The following is a 19,583-nucleotide window of genomic DNA, read 5'->3' as shown; positions in this document are numbered from 1 at the left end:
AAAATTCTCTGACAGCTCCTTGAGTAGAAACAACAAATATTCAACAATTATTTATATTAATTTCATTGTTATTTTATTGAAATTTATTAGATTTCTTTTTTGTTTCAATTTTGATGTGTGTACTTAGTTTACTTGATGTTTCGACTATTAACTAATTTTTGACTTAATTATTATTATCGCTTGATTATTCGATTAATTTTGCATCATACAGCACAACTTTAATCATTTACTATCTTAATATGAAATTTCTAAACTCCTCTTTATATACAAATGGAAATGCATGAAAGCAAACTGTTGTTGCAGTCCAGTTGTGTTTGCCAGCACTTAAACTGCAATTATTAACATTTTTCAAACCAATACTTGTATTCTATCTAGAGCAGATATCTATTAACCCTTTGAGGTTCGGCGCATTAAAAAAATTTTTTTTTGGAAAAAATAACTTTACACATAGATAGTTAGCCCCTAATACAACGATATTTCATGCAAAAAAAAAAAAAAAAAAAAAAAAAAAAAAAAAGGTAAATCTTTAAAGTAATTCATGACGTGGTGGGATACCACTTGTCCCACCGCGGATCTAGAGCAGTAAAATGGCATCTTTGCCTCAGCGTAAATTCTCCTAATATACTTACCTAAAGTGCTAGTTTTAGTGACCAAATGATAATGCAAGATATAAAAAAGTTTTTGAATAAGTATCTAGAAAATATTGATTATATTCGCAAAATAAATTTAAAAAAAATTACATAATTCAAGAAATTGCTCTCTGTACGACTTTTTTGATATTTTTTAATGATTTTATAATAAATTTGAAACAGAGATTTTCACTCCAGTACTTTATTTGCTACAGGTTTGAAAAGGAAGATATTTAGAAGGCCATCATGTTTATTTACATTTCACTTCTCTGCTTAGGATATTTTTCTATGGTGAATCACACTCACGTGTCTATTCAGTATTCAATGACATTTCATGTTACAGAATTACATTTTGATTTCTTTCAGGAAAATACTAAATATTTTTCAAGTTTTAACATTATTGCAATTTATTAAAAAATGCATTATCAACATATAAAACGAAAATGATACTTTAATTTTAAAATATTTAAATGGTGCTGCGATATAGCAGCAGCAATTCCTACATGTGCGGTGAGACGTATTTGGTTCCACCTTTTAATTTCAACCATTCTTAACTAATATATGAATTCAAATAATAATTTTTATTAGAAAAGGAAACTTTCACATAAAAAAATTCATTCTAACACCAAATGTTTTTGTTCAGACAAATTAAACTGGTATTAGAAAATAAGAAAAAAAAAAAAAAAAAAAACTTCAAAATTAGATCTGAAAAGAATTTTTATTTTACGTTATTTCCATGAATGAATACTAGTGCTGCCATCTGTTATACATTTAGAGAACTAAAAACGTAATTGTATGTATTTTTAATGGAATTTCGCAGCTTTCATCTGGGAGATAAAAACTAATAAAAAGATGATCCCACCACCCGTCAAAGGGTTAATATATCTAATAGTATTTATTGTTTAGATCATTTTTTTCATTGTGTCTCATCTGTACTTTAACCTCCTTACTTTAATCAGTATCTTGTTTGTTACATGGCGAATATATCATTTGCTCAATGAAAAATACCTATAATCTATTTAGAAACATCTTACAGTGAGATATTTCAGATGTTACATTTTGACATTGTTTCTGAGTCTTATTAAGTTAGTTTATACTGGAAAAAACACATCTTCCAAAATGAACTGTTGTAAAACTGGGAGCACAAACACTGACAGCAAAAATTATGCAACTAACCATAACCAGTCAATACAAATAAATGAATCTTACACGAACAAATGCCAAGCAAATTAAGATTTGTGTGTATATACTAGTTAATTATTTAACACTGAGTTTAAGAACTGAACACTGGCAAACTCAAGAAACATTTGAAATTTCTGAAAAATTGCAAAATAGCACTGAAATGCCAAATATCACTAAAGTGATAGTAATTTTGGTTATAGTAATTTGATATTTTTCGTTATAGTGATTTTGCATCAACATGCTTTGTAGCCCACTACAAGGCTCAGTCCTGGGTAAATTTTACTACATGGATCTGTTCCAAACTACAGAAATCATTGTAAACAAGAACAGCAAATAAAGTGATCATTCATGCGCTGCCCTCCCGAAAAAAAAAGAAAAAAGATTATAGAAGAAAGAGGAAAAGAATATGTGAGAGCCAAAAAAGAGCTACATTCCTATTCATGAATTTGAGCAACAACACAAATAAACAGCCATCCCACCTTCATAAGTAAAAGTTTTAAATACTCTTCAAATGCTAAATTACAAAAACTTCAACATCTTATAACAGCACACTCGCTATGATCAAATGAAAACATATTTACCTCACATATATAACAATCAACATGAAAATCCTTATCCATAGAAACTACTCTCACAGTTTCATCAGTTCCCTAAAATAGAGTAAAATTTATAACATTCATAACATGACATCTGATGGTTTAAATGATTTCATATAATACCCATGAACCTTTTAAAAGAAATATTAAATTAAAAAGATATGAAGGATATTTACTTCTACAGGAGTAATTGCTTTCCCACACATTGCACATTTTGGAGCATATATCCTAAAAATAAATCAGATATTAAAATCAGTAATAATTACATAAAAATACATTTTTTTCCAACTACTAGTAGATAATTAAAGCTGATTGTAAGCCTAACCCACAATATATTATAATTATTTACAGGGAATCAAAATTTTGCTCCACATTTTACATGCATGTATGCTGCATGTTATTTTCATATACAAATATCCGGTTCTAATAAATTGAGCATAACTAAAAAGGAGTCTCTTACAATATTTATTCTTAAAACGCAACATTTGAAACAACAGAAAATATGCTTGCTCTGCGTTTTAACAGAATGACCTATTATCACCAAAAACCTATCAGAAATAATGAAAAACCTCACTTTGATTATACTAAACTTCCTCATAAAAGCACATGTACTAAATGTGAAACAAGCATGCGGGTTTGAGAGGGAGGATAAGTTAACACAGTGGTTTCAAACTCAAATTGCATTTGGGCAAAATGAATGATTTGAAAACTGCTGATAGGCCTGAATTTTTTTCAGCTAAATGAAATTCTTTTATCAAAATAAAAGATATTTTAACTTAATTTAAAATTTTGCTTACTAAGCATTTAGCAAAACATACATAAGCAAACACAAAGGAAAAAAATTCAAATTTATTTTCTATCTAAAATCAAGTTTAGTACCTGCAAAATATTTTGTTGGTTACACTTTGTAATTCAGTTATACTAAATGTTAATATTTCAAATTGATATGTATTTCAAATAATTCTAATATGCTTAATTAAACATTAAATATCTTACTTCTATTTAAAGTACAAATAATTATTATTAAAACTTAGATTTTCAGAGAAAACTTTCCAAGTGGGACAAAACTTGAAAATAAATAATGATAACATAGTCTCTTATTTTTAGAACACATTTAGTACATGGCATTTCGATATTGGTTAAGTTTTTAGCCTTGGCGAAAAATTACTAGAAATTATCTTCATCTCAGATTGTAGATGCTCATTGGTCAATCAGGTATTTTGCTTATTAATTTTCAACTGTGAAAAACAAGCTGTTCACATTTACATGTATTACAAACAAAGCGATTACTCTTAGTGCAATACTTCATAATTCAGCATACTGAATTTTTTGGGACAAATATGGATAAAAGTTAATCAGATCTGTATCCTTAAATCTTTCAATAAGATTTATATTACATTTTAAATGAATAAGCTCAATTTATAGCTTTTCTGATGTGTTATTCACACTTGTTCTTAATGATAATAAAAATAAAGTAAACTCAGACTTCAAATAATGAAAACCTTGAAATTTTTGCTAACATAACTGAAATGCATTCATGGGCAGCCAGTTTGAGACAACTGGTTTAAAACATTACTTTGATCAGCACTTATTATAGAAATTACAAATTAATGGTTTCAGATAATACATTGAATTTTAAGAAAAAATTTTTAAAACGTCACAGCAATGATGAATAACAGTGAACATAACAGCAATGATGTATAACAGTGAACATAAAGCAATGATGTATAAACAATTTAAAAGAGGAAAAGCTTTAAATCAAACTGAAAATGAAATGTTAAAAAAACGATAGTTTGCATCTGTATCATAAATAGCTAAATAATGTTGATCCAAATAGAAAGTAAGAAAAAAATTTAAATCATGAGCTAATATATACTAAGTGACAAAAAATTCATGACCGGATAAAGGTGGTCATGCCACTCAAACAGTTAAAATAATGTTTTATACGATGTAACAAACTGAGACAAAAAAATATCAGTTAAAGAAACAATATTACATAAATGATTATGCAATTACATTTGACGTTTAACAAAAAATGTGAGTATGTGAAGATAAAAATTTTACACATTCTACTCCCTAAAAATGCTATTGCTATGTAACAACTTATATTTTAGAGCATTTTATTCTCGTACAATTTATTAAACTTGTAAAGATTTATTACTAAAATAAAAGGTGTAGCAGAAAAAGTAAGATGATTTAAAATTAATGGAACAGACACATCACAATAGCTAGTGTGTTGTTTCTTGCTTTGTTTTGTTAAGAAGTTAAAAGCTTTAGTGGGCATGCAGTGTAAGTCGTTGGAACAACCTATAGGTATAGTCATGAGAAATTTCTTGCACACATTGTCAGTAGCTATGGAGCATTGATCTAATTAACATTGTGCTGTTAAGTGATTTTTAAATAACAGCTCTGCAACAATGACACAGTGCAAGTTCAGGCACCATCTTCATATTGGGAAAAATGGGAAAGTGCCGACAGGTGAAGTATTATGAACTGGGTGAAGAATATCTGAGCCACTGCTTCCATCATGGTAAAGAAATCACCAGGTCAGCCACATTCTGTGACCACATAGGCAAATATAATAAGGTAATGAAGTCTCAGGTATTCTACACAACACCATGCCATGTCACTAGACATGTTACACAGAAGTGTGCGAGGGGTATTACCCCACGACATATACTTCTATCCATACAAACTGCAATTGATTCATCAGTTGCATCCTTAAAATTACAATGCACACATTCAATTCTACTGCAAGATGATGGAAAATGACGTAAACTTTCTGCAGAAATTAATCAAGTCTGTTGATGTACACTTTCATGCCAATGGATGTGTCAATAAACACAATTATTGTTACTGTGCACTTGAAACCCAAGTTTGATTCACGAGGTGCCCCTTCATAGCCCAAAAATAATGGTCTGTTGGAATGGAATCACTGGATCATATGTTTTTCAAGATGAAGATGAACACACTGTGAATGTTACATGTGTTCAGTACATGTCCATGCTGGAAAATTTCCAAATGCCACAATCAAGATGGTACCATCTTAAACAGGTTTGATTTCAACAAAATGCAGCCACACTGCACACAGCTAATGCAATTATGACGACACTTGGGAGAATGTTCCCAGGAAGAATTAGCTCTAAGAACTATGATGGTGTGCTGCCAGCATGCTTGCCAGATTTGTTGATGTGTTATTTCTTTTTGTAGAGATATTTAATGCAAGAGTCTATGTGACACAACCTGCAATCTTGGCTGATTTGCACGAATCTATTCGACATGCAATCAAACAAACCACACTGAACATGGTGCAAAGAACAATGAGTGCTGTTTGGCAATGTGCAAATCGTTTTTGAATTAAACAATGGACACCTCAGGGACATTATTTTTAGGAATATGCCGTACATTTTGCTTTTGTTTGCACTTCCTAGAAATGCAACCATTTTGCAAATAAACATCATCTATCTTTTCCCACCGCACCCTTTATTATCCTTTGAATAAATTATTAATTTTTACAATATATAAAAAAGACAATTAAAACTAACATTTTTATAATTCAACTAAAATAAAGCTTTACTCACATATGATAATCTTCTACACAATATATCTTGTTATCCATATCAACTGTAAACCTAACACCATCTAAACATTCATTGCAAACACAACATCTAAAGCAACCAGGATGATATGAACGTCCCATTGCTTGCAATATCTGTAACATTTTTAATATGGCATTAAATTTTTATTAAAATGTACATTATAGTGCTTAAATAACAATTGCCATTTGTAGCAGCATTTAATACCAAAACTACCAACAGTTTATGTCCACCTATTTCAATAAGGGGGAAACTATTATTTTTATGATTGGTAGTTTGGTTATTAAGACAAAAACATAATGAAGTTATCTAAAAAAATTTTTAATAATACATAAAATAGAAATGTAATTCTTTAGATGTAGCACATCAAATAATATGACATAATATGCACATATATTTTTACTAGGCAAAATCAGTGTTGAAAGGAGTTTTAATGAATACTGTGCTTTCTATTAAAAACAAGGACTAGATTATTTAAATATGACAACACACCCTAAGGCTGCCTGCTCAAGTGAGAAGATCAGGGTTCGTAGCCACATTTTAGTTAAAAAAATAAGCACCTATAAGCACTTTTCAAGCACATTTTAAGGAAAAAATAAGCACCTGTCTAATTACATTATACACAACTGCATAAAATTAAAAGAAAAATTAGACTTGTAACTTAAAATATGAGCAATGCAATATTTATTAAGAGAATGAGCATTACCTCAACCATGGAAAACAACTAACTTTTTTTTTTTTTTTTTTAAATTTTAAATGGCAGTTCAATTTACAGAATTAGTTTACAAAGAGAGAAAAAAAAAACTATGCAGAACAAAACTATATTACAAGATTTAATGATGAAATTTCAGTTCAAAATATAAAAAATAAATAATAATAAGCCATATTAATTGTATTTGTTTGGCACCTATTAATAAATACAATTTATTTTTCCACTCATATTAATATTTAAATAATTTAACTTAAATCAAAATTCTGAACATTTTCTAAATTTTCATTGCATAACAGTTTTCCCTTAACATATATTCCAAGCAAAGTAATTTAAGTAAAAAAGAGCACATTTCTGAAATCAGAAGACGGGAAATTGCTTCGTGCAGTCATCCTTTAACAGTAAAGCTTAACTAACCCGCATACTTGGAAATTGCCGAATATTCCGTATAGTAACTGGAAAAAGAGGAGTGGGGAAGATTGTAGCCGTTCATAGATTTCTCGGCTAAATAAATAATTTTGACATTTCGATATGTGCATCATATAAAAATAATAATATAACGGAACTGAGAAATATTCTGCTTAGAAAGCACAGTAAAACTCCTTTTAAGTGTTCATAAACAAATCTCAGACTGAACATCAAAATTACTGTATTTCACAGCATATAAGATGCACATTTTTTCCTAAATCTGGTCTCAAAAAAGTTACCTGCGTCTTATACGTGAAGGTAATTGCCTTCAATAATTGTTTATTTAGCTTTTATGAAATGTGAGAACTAAAAGAAACCACACTATTGAAACTTTTTTCCTTGTGTGTGGCCGTCTAAATAAGGGTGCGTCTTATATGCCGTCAAATACAGGGGTTGGACAAAAATACGGAAACACCTTTAAAAAAACATGTTTCTTTGCTTAATATGGTGTAGGAAACCTGTTAGCATCCAAAACAGCTTGCAGTCTTCTCGGAATGGATAAATACAGTTCCTGTATGTTTGCCAAGGGAATATTATACCATTCTTCCTGCAAAACAGTGGCAAGTTCAGATAATGATGTTGGCGGTGGATAACGAGAACACACTTTCCATTCCAATGTAGACCCCAAAGGTTCGATAATATTCAGGTCTGGTGACTGTGGTGGGCAGGAGATATGGGACAACTCATCCTCGTGTCCAGAAAACCAGTCCTGGACAATGTGAGCTGTGTGAACAGGAGCTTTGTCGTCTTGGAAGACACCATCACCATTGGGGAACAAAGTTTGTACCATGGGATGAACTTGATCGGCCAAAATGTTCACATAAGTCTTGGCAGTCATGTGCCCTGACACAGTTATCATGGAGCTAGCAGAGAACCATGATATGGCTGCCCAAACCATAACAGAACCACCGCCATGTTTCACTCTTGGCAACAAGCAGTCTGTATTATAGGCTTGAGATGGCGTTCTCCAGACGTAAACTCGGCCAGAAATGGGAAACAATGTGAAAGAAGACTCGTCAGACCATATTACTCGCTTCCACTGCTCTATAGTCCAGGCTTTATGACTTAAACACCACCTTTTCCTGTTACGGGCATTAGTATCACTGACGAGTGGCTTCTCAATTGCAGCACGACCAGCAATTCCCTGTTTATGAAGCTCCCTTCTAATTGTTTTGGTACTCACAGGGTTCGGTAACACAACATTCATTTCAGCAGTAACTTTTGCAGCTGTGGTCTTCTTATTTTTCGTCACAATTGCCCTTAATGATCGTCTGTCACGATCACTCAGGACACACTTTCGTCCGCGCTGTGATTTAGCAGATGATGTTTTTCCGCTTTTCAAATACGCGGAATAAATCTTCGATACAGTACCTCTTGAAACACTAAACACCTCGGCTACCTTGCTTATGGAAGCACCTACCATACGTGCTCCAACAATTTGCCCACGTTCGAAGTGTGTTAACTCTGACATAATGCAATGACAACCTCCCATAACAGTACTCCGACAACAACTGAACTGTTTAGCACATTTACGAAGTTGTATAGGTGGCGTCAGTAGTCAAAAACGCCAGCGCCACCTACAGATATTTCATTAAAATCAATCTTTCTTTTCAAACATGCATTTCACAAGGTGTTTCCATATTTTTGTCCATCTACTGTACGTTAATTATCTCTGCAAAATACCCCAAACATTACTGTGCAATACGTGCGGCGTAATTCTTGCGCATGTGATATTACGGAATCAACAGCTGCTGGTATTCGGAGAATAAAGAACTAAATAAAGGAAAAGAAAGACACTTACTAATCTGGGGTGTCCAAAAAAAAGTCCGCTGCTTCAATATTAGAGATTTTGCAGAGAAAGGGGAGAACCTCCCAACCTCCATACTGTATAATGTATTGGAAAAAAAAAGAATAAAAACAGGAATTATTTTGACTATTCGATTACTTTTCTTTTATTTAAGCCGTTCCGAATATTATTCCTTAGAAAGCTAATCTGTGTAAAAACACACGCATTTTTTGGAAGTTTATCTATACTTCACCAGCTACTGCAACTATATTATTATAAATATTCATGCATATGCTCATAATATAAGCATAACGATCATAATAAACACGAATATGAACTGATCACGTGGAACGAGAATGCAAATTATTAAAATCTTGATAGAAATTCAAATGTATGTAGTATTTAGGTGGGAGGAAAAGAATACCAAATGTACCAGAATTTTCTACCGTTTTTGCAATTCTTTGACCAATAGAATGACATGCACCTGTCTGTACTCTCGCACGCACCATAAGTTACGTTAATGCAGAGAAAGGGGGAAAGCTACTCCCAGGAGTATGATTCACCATCTGACGTTGCATATAAGGAAGAAAAGTTGTTTATTTAGTTTCGGCTTTGGTACGGGGAAAAAATTAACGTACGCGTTTATTAAAAAAAAGCACACAAAGCAAAAAATAAGCACTGAAAACAAAAAAAATAAGGGCTTTAAAGAAAAAGTAAGCACCTATAAGGGCCTTTATATTTTATTTTCAAATATAAGGACTTATAAGCACTTGTAAGGACCGCTACAAACCCTGGAAGATGCTTTCAACGAGGATTTCAGACGGAAAACTACTAGAAGCATTAACCTGGAATGAACTACCAATTTTCCATGGCTTTAACCACTCAGGCAATAAATTTCACCATGTTAATACAATTTCTCCTACTATACATATGAGCATGGCATATTCTTACAATGAAGCAAGCTAAACATAAAAAAAATTATAACAAAACAAAATATACCTACAGTATATCTATATCCATATATATAATAATCTGCATACACTAAGTATGGATATATATGATAAATCATCTGTTTTTAATTACATCAGTGTTGTCTTTATAACACAAAACACTGCAGATGTTTTTAAACTACTTCCCATTAAAATTGCTATACATGACTCAATAGAATCATGTTTATTTTACAAAAACATTATCATGGAAGCATCAGTTAATTAAAATTTCGGATAATTTCAAAGTATAAACATGCAGAACATCTGCCTATGGGAAAAATAACAGCTTTATACAGCTGAGCATGGACTTTGGATGCAATTTTGAGATAATTTAATTCAAGTGAATTCAATTCTATGTCAGAGGCAGATGTTTTGATGCCAGTCTCTCTGTAACCAAGGCAGGAGTCAAAAAACACTGAATGGTGAGAAAACATAGTACTGTGTGGACAAATGTGGTCTTGCACTGTGCTGTTGAAAGACGGAGTAATGAAGACCCCAAAGATATGGCATAGGAACATGCATTAAAACATAATTTTGTAACAGTAGTTAATTAAATAAATGATATGCAAACTAAAGATGACTGGGAAGTATAACTGATGGCACTACAAACCATCCATCTAAGTGATGGCTCCTATGATGAAGAAAAATGCAAACTTCCAACATTCATTTTGTTCTACACAGGTATGACAATGATGATGCAGTATGCAAAAGCAGGACTCTTCTTCCCCCCCAAAAAAAACACATCACACTATTTACATGTTTATCAGCATTATTAAGCACATCTGATTCTTGAGCTATAAGACCAAGAGAAGAAAAGTCAGTGTTATCTTACTGAAAATCCATAACACTGCAGATGTCAATGTACCATACATGAGGATACTTGGTGACATGAAACACATCAAATTTTCTGACCTAGGTCATGCAATGGTGGTTGTAGGATCCTTAATAAAGATTCAGAGAATATGTTGTGTCATCTTCAGCACTGATGTGAAAAGATCCTACACCGATCCAACCCTAAGATCCCACATATCACTCTGTGGCATTCTCAGACCCATCAAATAGCAAATTTTCATACAAGTAATTGGATCTTGGCTAACATAAGCAGCATCTGCCAAATGTTATAATTCACAGTTTTAGCATTAAAAAAAATCAGTAAATGTAGTTTCTGAATGAAAAATCAGCATTCCAATCTACCTCTTTATACTGCTTCCAGTTGCTATCTCTCTTCCCTACAATGTAAATATTCACAATTATTTTAATATTTCAGCATGTTGTTTGTACCTTTTATTCAAATTTCAGGTCGATTTTGAATGCCATTCCTTGTGTAGCAACTTTAAGAGTCAGCAATGTATATTACTAATACTACACATTGTAAATGAAAAATTCCGGATAACAGATTTGTTCAGAAATGAATGATAAAATAGACTAATATCTACATGCATTTTACATAACACCTTTTCTTTTTCTTGATAAAGTGGGCCTGTTTTTTAATACTTTTATGTAGTTCATCTGCAAGTTCTGTCATGCCTCATTGCACCTAAAGAAAGGTCTAACACATTTATTAAAAATGAAATGCCAAATATAAGTAAAGTCATGAAGTGCAGTCCTTGATTTTTCAAAGATCAATTACATAATATATCACTCTGATTGGTATAGTGGTTAATGTTACATCCTAGGGCTGTGATCTGAATCTCAAAGAAGAGTTGCCATGTTTGTACATCAAACCCTCCTTCTATGAACTCATATAGTGTTTGTGTGGCATGGTGGCCCTTAAAATACTGGCAAGCCAAAAGTTCTCTCGAGTGGTTTGGTGGTGAGGAAAGAAGGATGAGAAGCCCTTGGTTGCCTTTCATCAAAACTGAAATGGAAATGCATTTTTGCTGATGTAAAATCAGTCACTTCCTGTGATGTACCTTGGGCAGTGCTCTCAGTAATGAGATGGCTAAATAACTAATAGTTATTGGCCAACCCCAATGAATGCATCAAGTTGCATGTGTCATGCCATTTGAAATAATAATATTGATTACCGTTGTAATCAATATTATTATTTCAAATTAAGTGTTTTGTGCAGTGAAATTTTTTACTCTTGAATTATGAAAGAATGAGCATATTATGCAATTACAAACCTGCATGTTTAATTATTTTGCCTCTTGCTATAAAATTCACCAATATCCTAAACAGTAAATTAACACAAAATTTCATTCTCTACATGTATTACATGCTGCATTCATGCAATAAAATAAGCTAAACATTAACATTTATGCACTGAAGATTAAAGCAATGACAACATATAATTGCCTTACAATGGTTAATGCAGTCAATATAACTGTTGTATCATTTCGTAGCCTATATCAATAAATCACTAAAATCATCATTAAATTTTTATAGCATCTAGTAATTCACTCAAGTTCATAAACATATGCAGGAAAAATTTTTTCATTAAAAATAATCTGCAGAACATATTAAGATTTTGAATACTTTATTCATAACTTCATAGCTTTATTCATAACTTTTATTCTTGTAAGCAGTTCCAGAGTAATTAAACGAGCTTTATTAGGAACTTATTTTGCCATTCAAGATTATAGTATCACACTAAGTATGGTAAAATAACTGAGGTATTATACTGCAATGCTAACACTAACTAGTCATGTGATGAATTGTTTCGGTGGAGGTGATAAGTACTATGAGGGATTTTAAGCAGATATTTACAGGGCATGAACTCAATGTAATATAAAAACTCTTGTGGCTATGAAATTATAGCAAATGATGTGACAGTGAAATTATATACAGTACAAAATCCGAGATTGGAATATTCGGAATAATCTAAAATCTGGACCTCAAAACCCACCACCAACTTTTTTTTAATGCTTTACACATGTGCATTTGATTGTTTTACCTGCAGATAGATGAAATATGTCGAGAGTCCTGATTCTTAATTTTCCTTTGGCACTAAATAAATACCTTGTTAAAGAAACAATAATTTAGCATAAATTTGTGTTATCAATAATTTGGCTCTGTATCTGCTTAGTATACATCTCAAACCAAAACATTCTAGACAGAGACATTGCTGATTTTATACCTACTAATATTTTATATCCCTGATGACAACCTGGCAAATCATTATTTATTATATTTTGCTTTCATCGCTGCATGTTTATCAACGCATGACAACTCGAGTAATGATTCATGCAGTGATGCCCAAACATTTTTTTTATATTAGTACTAAGAGTATGGTAACCTTATGTTGACATTATTACAGTTGGCAATGATTAAATATTTAAGTTAAATGCACTAAGAAATATTGTTATCTTACAGAGTTCACTGATCGAATTAAGTGGAAATTTTGCAAGTCTTTAAGGAATCACAAAATTTATTTTAATGTCTTCAGCCATTTCATTTATTCTTCTTTGCAACGAATTATTACTCAGAGGAATTTTTCTGATGATAACCAACAATGTCTTATGAAGACAAACAGTTTTTATTTCCTGACTGCTGGTAAGATTAATTCCTCACCAACTATACATATATGTCCCACTTCTGCAACTGACAATGAAATATAATATGAGGCTCATACTCCATTCTCATCTTGTTTAGAAGATGATGCAAAAAGGTTTGATATAGTTGGCTGCTTTAAATATTTCTTTTCCAGGCCTTACCTTTTTATCAGCATGCATTTTATTCAGATGTTCTTGTAGCACAGAAGGCTTTATCATGCCATTTTAAAAAGATGTTTTGGCAAATTAAACACATAGGTAATGATCGATTTGCAGGAGAGAGCATAAATCCATATTTCAAATGCTCAATACTGCGTTGGATGCCTTTCTTCTTAGATTCAGACATTTTGAAATACACAATTTGCAATGGTTTAAATAAATTAACTTTTCTTTCAACAGTACCATTTTCACTCACAAATATGGATTATTGGCAAAGCACACAATAATAATACGATATTCCTAGAGCTAACTCTGCCTCTCACAGATTTGACTTTGAGCATCCATCAATTTTAAGTTTTGGGTTGTTTGTGATGCCTGTGCACTTTCTACAGTAAACAAATCAAATATACTTTTGCCAAGATTTGCTTGACTGCAAGAATCACATTTTTACTTACCAGCTTGCAAAGACTTGTCACTAACAGTAAACCGAATAGGTACAAGTATACCTAATGTCAATTTAAAATTTTAATGCTTATTTATGCAATAAGATATAACTTTCAGATAGCTAGATAAAATATTTATTCATGGAAAGAGTAAGTATCTTCCAAGTATTTTATTATATTAATTTCCTAAATATGAAGACATGTCACGATCACCCCTGACATAGTCCCAATGGCGGCGATACTGCCCCCACTGGTAACCTATGTCTTAGATCCAGCATGAGCTATAAATGATGCTCATATATAGATGTAATAAAAATTGAATTATTTTCAGTTATGTAAACAACAATGTAACAAACATATTAATTTCAGGTACTATATGTGCTTTTCTTTTTCATCAGTTTCCACTTGAAATTTTATACATGAATACTTAAGACAGATTGAATAGAAAGATGTCATCTTGAGGAATTAAGTCATCCCTCATCCTGAAATCTATGGAATCAAGTGAATAACTCACAGAGGTATACATTAAATTTCTAATTTTGTAACAGTTTGAGCTGTTTCAAGTTTTACATTTAAATTAAAAAGCTTTAATATAGTTGTTTAATGAGTGTTGCACAGTAATTTAGCAATATGTTAATAACATACCATTTCCATTATTAAATGGCCACACACCGCACACTTCTCAGCAGTTTGTTGGAAACCTGAATACTATAATAAAAAAAGAGCACTTAAACAAATGCAGCTTAAAAGTTACATGCTTAATGATAAATTAAATTCTATTATTAATATATATAATACTAAATACTACTACAATTACTATATTTTTCCCTTCGGGTGAGCGGTGTGATTGCATTCTAATTGAGTTAATTACCATGAATTGTCTTAAGGCATTAAATTTAACTATCATGTAAAAATTCTATGTAATTGTATGCCAGTATTGAAAGAAACAATCAATCTGGTAAGAAATGGCTGTGACTTGTTCTGAAAATGAGGCCTAAAAGGTTACCAGCGAAGATATTCTGTTTGGCATAAGTTGTACCATTATTGGCGAATTTATCGTTTGCGCCGGCAAAACGGGAAAAGTACCAAATATAATATATAAATAAAAAAATATAAGCCATTAAAACATAAAAGTTCACATCAGTTTTGATAATTTATAAAAACTAGTCTCAAATTTTGACACTATCTATAAAAGATAAAGCTAGTTTTCACATAACTTTTATAAAAACAACAAAGTAAATATATGATGCTAACAGATACATAACAATATATAGGCAAGATATTTAAAATGTTACAATTTGAAAATAAAATATAAAATTTTTTACTAATACAGCTTCTATATTTATTTTACAGTAATCACGGATTATCACAAATCACCCACACAGAAATCACCAGTTTCAGAATGTGCCGAACTCTCACTACCAACTGCATAAAAATTCATTAGTTTTAACTACCAGCATAACCATTTCAGTATGTGTTCTATTTATTATATTCCAACAAATCAGGGTATTTTTTTACTTAGAACTCAATTTTAAAATATGTGCTTGCCAAAGTTGTTCTTGCAATGGAAGAAACTGCAGTATTATTTCTTCAGTATTTTTCTTTTGTGTCCCAAAATCAATGAACAGATTGATTGCTTTGAGTCTCTTGATCACTGCAAAATTTCTTCCAGAGCAAAAGAAACAAAAACCACTTGCAAGTATGTTTATTGACTGGTTTTAGAATATATACCAATTTAAATGAAACTATTTATGAAATAAATTATTTGCACCATAAACTGTGCACATTTATTGGCTCATAAAGTCTGTACAAATACACTAGTACTTATTTTACTAAAAGGATTAAGTGTTTACAAATACATAGTTAATAATTTAAAACTCACCAAATAATCTTCTTCACAATAAACCTTCCCATGAACATTATAAAATGCTTTTCCCCGCAAGGCTCGGCCTATACATAATTACATGAAAAACTGTTTGAATACATTCTGTTCATGAAAAAATATAAAAGGGTAAAATTAAACATATAACAATTAAAAATAACACCCACAAAAACCTTAAGCTAAACAAATCCCTCAAAATACAAGAAACTCTCTTTTATGTGTTCTTGCTTTAGTCATATAAATTATAGCCTTTTTCATATAAATTATAATAATAAAAAAGTATTATATGAAATTAACCTTTCATCTAAATTAAAACATCAATCTTAGATAGTTATTTACTATTATACTTCCTTTCTTGCTGCAATTATTAGGGTTGCCGCAATTATTTTTGGCAGCATTGGCATCAACAATAGTTTGGCGATTTTTTATGGCCCTCGACACCGAATAACACCAAACATTTTAATATGGTTTATAGTTTTGTAAAAAGCCAATAAATTTGTAAAAAGACATTAATTTAAGAATTTATTTTGCTATCATGGTTCAACATCCTGATTCGCTGGTTCGTATCACGTGACCCCAAGTGATCTCATCACACGTAAACTACGCTACAAAAATAGAATTCTCTCAGTAATTAGCTACATTAATTTCAAGTTAATTCTTAATTTGGAATACATGTTTAAATGCAAGAATTCTTTCAATTGGTACAAATAGCTTACTCAGAAATTATGTAAAATTGCAGCGCTTCACTTCGCTAGTGCATTCTCATTAGAACCAATGAATTTAACGCTTGATTTTGCCTTTTCTATATTTTTGACTGATTTTGACATGTGATTGCATCCTAATTGATTTAATTACCATGAATGGTCTTAGGGCATAAAATTTAATTATCTTTGTAAATATTCTATGTAATTGCATGCCAGTATTGAAAGAAACAATTAATCTGGTAAGAAATGGCTGTGACTTGTTTTGAAAATGAGGTGTAAAAGGTTACCAGGGAAGATGTTCCGTTTGGCATCAGTTGTACCAATATTGGTGACTTTATGCGCCAGCAAAACGGAAAAGTACCAAATTAGTATAATATAAAATACAACAATAATACTTTTTAAGTGCAAAATATTTATTCTTGAAATAAAATCTGAAAAGGTTCAGATCTTAAAGATTGCCCAAAATGCTTCTTTTAACGGTCAGTATGATTTATTAGAGGACTTAATACAGATGGCCTAGGTGGCATAGCAAAAACATTTTATAGGATATTGGATGAATACACATTAAGACTAACATGGGAACACTGCATATATTCTGTGTATTTAAAACGTGAAAAATATGTAAAGAAATTCTATAAAAATATGTAGTGTTTTTAATCAGATATATCATAATATAAATGCATTTTTAGTTAAATCAATTAGATTAAAAAGCAAAATAATAATAAATAGTATTTTTAAGATATGCATTTACTGTTTTTAAATAATTTGGTTTGTTAATAACAGACAGATTAACTATGAAAGAATAATATTTACATTTTTCCAAATGGCATAGAATCGAATGAAAATTGAAACAAAGTAAAATCATGTTTCGAGACTAATAACCCTTTTAGGCTAAACATTAACATACACTCTATATCATTAGAGTTATCTTTTCTATAAAATTCATTTTTACAACTTCAAAATCAAAGTTTTAAATTTGCTTATCAATAAAGAAACTTGGAAACCAAAAAGGATGTTTCTAACTATGAACCTCGTGAAAAGTTGACAATGACTAATAGCAAGAAATGTTCATCTGGCTATTTTTACAGCTCATAAGTATAGTTCTTTTCATAAATAATAATAAAAAAAAGCTATTCATAAAAAAACAAGAAATTTTATGAGAACAAAAGAAACGTGAACAAATGAAGTATGAAAGGACAAAAATTTGTATGGCTGATTTTTACAGACAACGGATGCTACTAAGTGAAAGGAAAGTTAAATATATAAAGCATGTAAATTTGTGTGTACAGAAAACATAAGTACGGTATGCACATGCATGAGTAGACTGTTGTCACATGCATATATGAAAATTCATTAAAACAACCTTAGCAAATGTTGAAACTGAGAGAGCAGATAATCAGAAAGTACTAAATATATTTTCCAAATGTACATATATTTACCACAGGAACAGCAAATGAAACAGTTTGTATGATATAAGTTTCCCATTGCTTGACATGCTTGACCAGCACCAGATACTTTTTCTCCACATGTGTGACAAATACCTGTAAAAAATAAATTAATGTATTCTCAGTATTTTAAGGGACATAATATTGGTTCAATAACATTCTAATGTTATGCTTCTTTTAATTACTCTTGTTAAAAAAAGGATTTTTAAAACAATTTTAATTAAGCTAGACAATATCACATGCATTTTGATAAAAGATGACTGTCATTACAAATGCAGGAACCAGCTATAACAAAATGAAATAAAAGTATGAGGAAGGCAAATATATATATACAGTCAAAAGTCGTTAATCCGGACTCGTCGGGACTTTGGCGATTCCGGATTATAAATCATCAGTTTAAATCTCATAAGATGGCATGTAGAAATTCTAAAATTAAAAATATGAAACCGTAATTTATGAAATAAAGAACAATTATGATCTAAAGGGTATCAAAATTTACAATAAAAAAGCTTAATATTTATTTATTTACTTTATTAAACATTTCTTTTAGTGTAAGTTGTTTAAGTTGCTTCGTTTTATGTGATAATACTTTCTCTTTAATTCTATAAACAGACATAATTTCTTGTTCAGTTACAAAGTTCCGCTGTTCAAGTCCCGTTAATTGCTGTGCCGAGAATACCGACTAACTTGTCAATCGAAATTTTTTCATTTTCACTAACCTCTCTGTCACATTCTTCATGTCTTTATCCATTTTTTGCAGCAATTCCACTTTTTGTTTGATAGACATCGAAACATACTTTCATTTTGTACGATCCTTTGGGAGCTCCAGAATCGGAAATTCTATTCCGCTGTTCAAGTCCCGTTAATTGCTGTGCCGAGAATACCGACTAACTTGTCAATCGAAATTTTTTCATTTTCACTAACCTCTCTGTCACATTCTTCATGTCTTTATCCATTTTTTGCAGAAATTCCACTTTTTGTTTGATAGACATCGAAACATACTTTCATTTTGTACGATCCTTTGGGAGCTCCAGAATCGGAAATTCTATTTGACATAATCGAAAGTTAAAGTTTACTTTTATAGTATTGCTCTTACAGTCTGCAAAAAATAATAAGCCGGATCCAGTTCGAAAATTAAGGAACAACGCAATCATCAACATTAACTGAAATAGATAATTAGATAATTTTAGCTTATACCGTCCGTTATACATAAAACGCGGACGCGAAAACGTATTCTGCACTTGCGCACACGCATATGCGCAGTCGCAAAAAGTCTTACGCGCACGCATAAACGCCTATGCGCATGTGTCAACGCGGCGCATGCGCAGAAAGTTTTTAGCTTTGAGGTCCGGATTATGGGTGTCCGAATTAACGACCTTTGACTGTATATAATTACAAATTAAGAAATGAGAATTCAACTCCTGTTCCACACATTTCTATCAAAGAAAGCTATGGCCTTGAGTAAATTTGCTTAATATGAACAGGCATTCAGTAAAGTGCA

The 19,583-nt window shown here is 31.3% G+C and overlaps 1 protein-coding gene across 1 annotated transcript in view; it reads right to left on the bottom strand.

Moving 5' to 3' along the window:
• The window catches only part of LOC118182205 (uncharacterized), a 45,839-nt gene that overhangs the window by 13,262 nt on the left and 12,994 nt on the right, over positions 1 to 19,583 (bottom strand). The window contains exons 2-7 of the mRNA XM_035351523.2: positions 18,077 to 18,178; positions 15,934 to 16,001; positions 14,697 to 14,759; positions 5,989 to 6,119; positions 2,584 to 2,635; positions 2,393 to 2,461 (exon numbers count right to left, since the gene is read on the bottom strand). Of these exons, the coding sequence (XP_035207414.2) occupies positions 2,393 to 2,461; positions 2,584 to 2,635; positions 5,989 to 6,119; positions 14,697 to 14,759; positions 15,934 to 16,001; positions 18,077 to 18,178 (485 nt within the window). The remainder of the gene's footprint in view (positions 1 to 2,392; positions 2,462 to 2,583; positions 2,636 to 5,988; positions 6,120 to 14,696; positions 14,760 to 15,933; positions 16,002 to 18,076; positions 18,179 to 19,583) is intronic.

This window comes from Stegodyphus dumicola, chromosome X2 (assembly GCF_044657685.1).
Source record: "Stegodyphus dumicola isolate Sdum_Otavi_A_Nest chromosome X2, ASM4465768v1".
In the NCBI taxonomy this organism is placed as follows: domain Eukaryota; kingdom Metazoa; phylum Arthropoda; class Arachnida; order Araneae; family Eresidae; genus Stegodyphus; species Stegodyphus dumicola.
The sequence above is the reverse complement of the archived record's forward strand: the minus strand, read 5'-3'. Positions and strand labels throughout refer to the sequence as shown.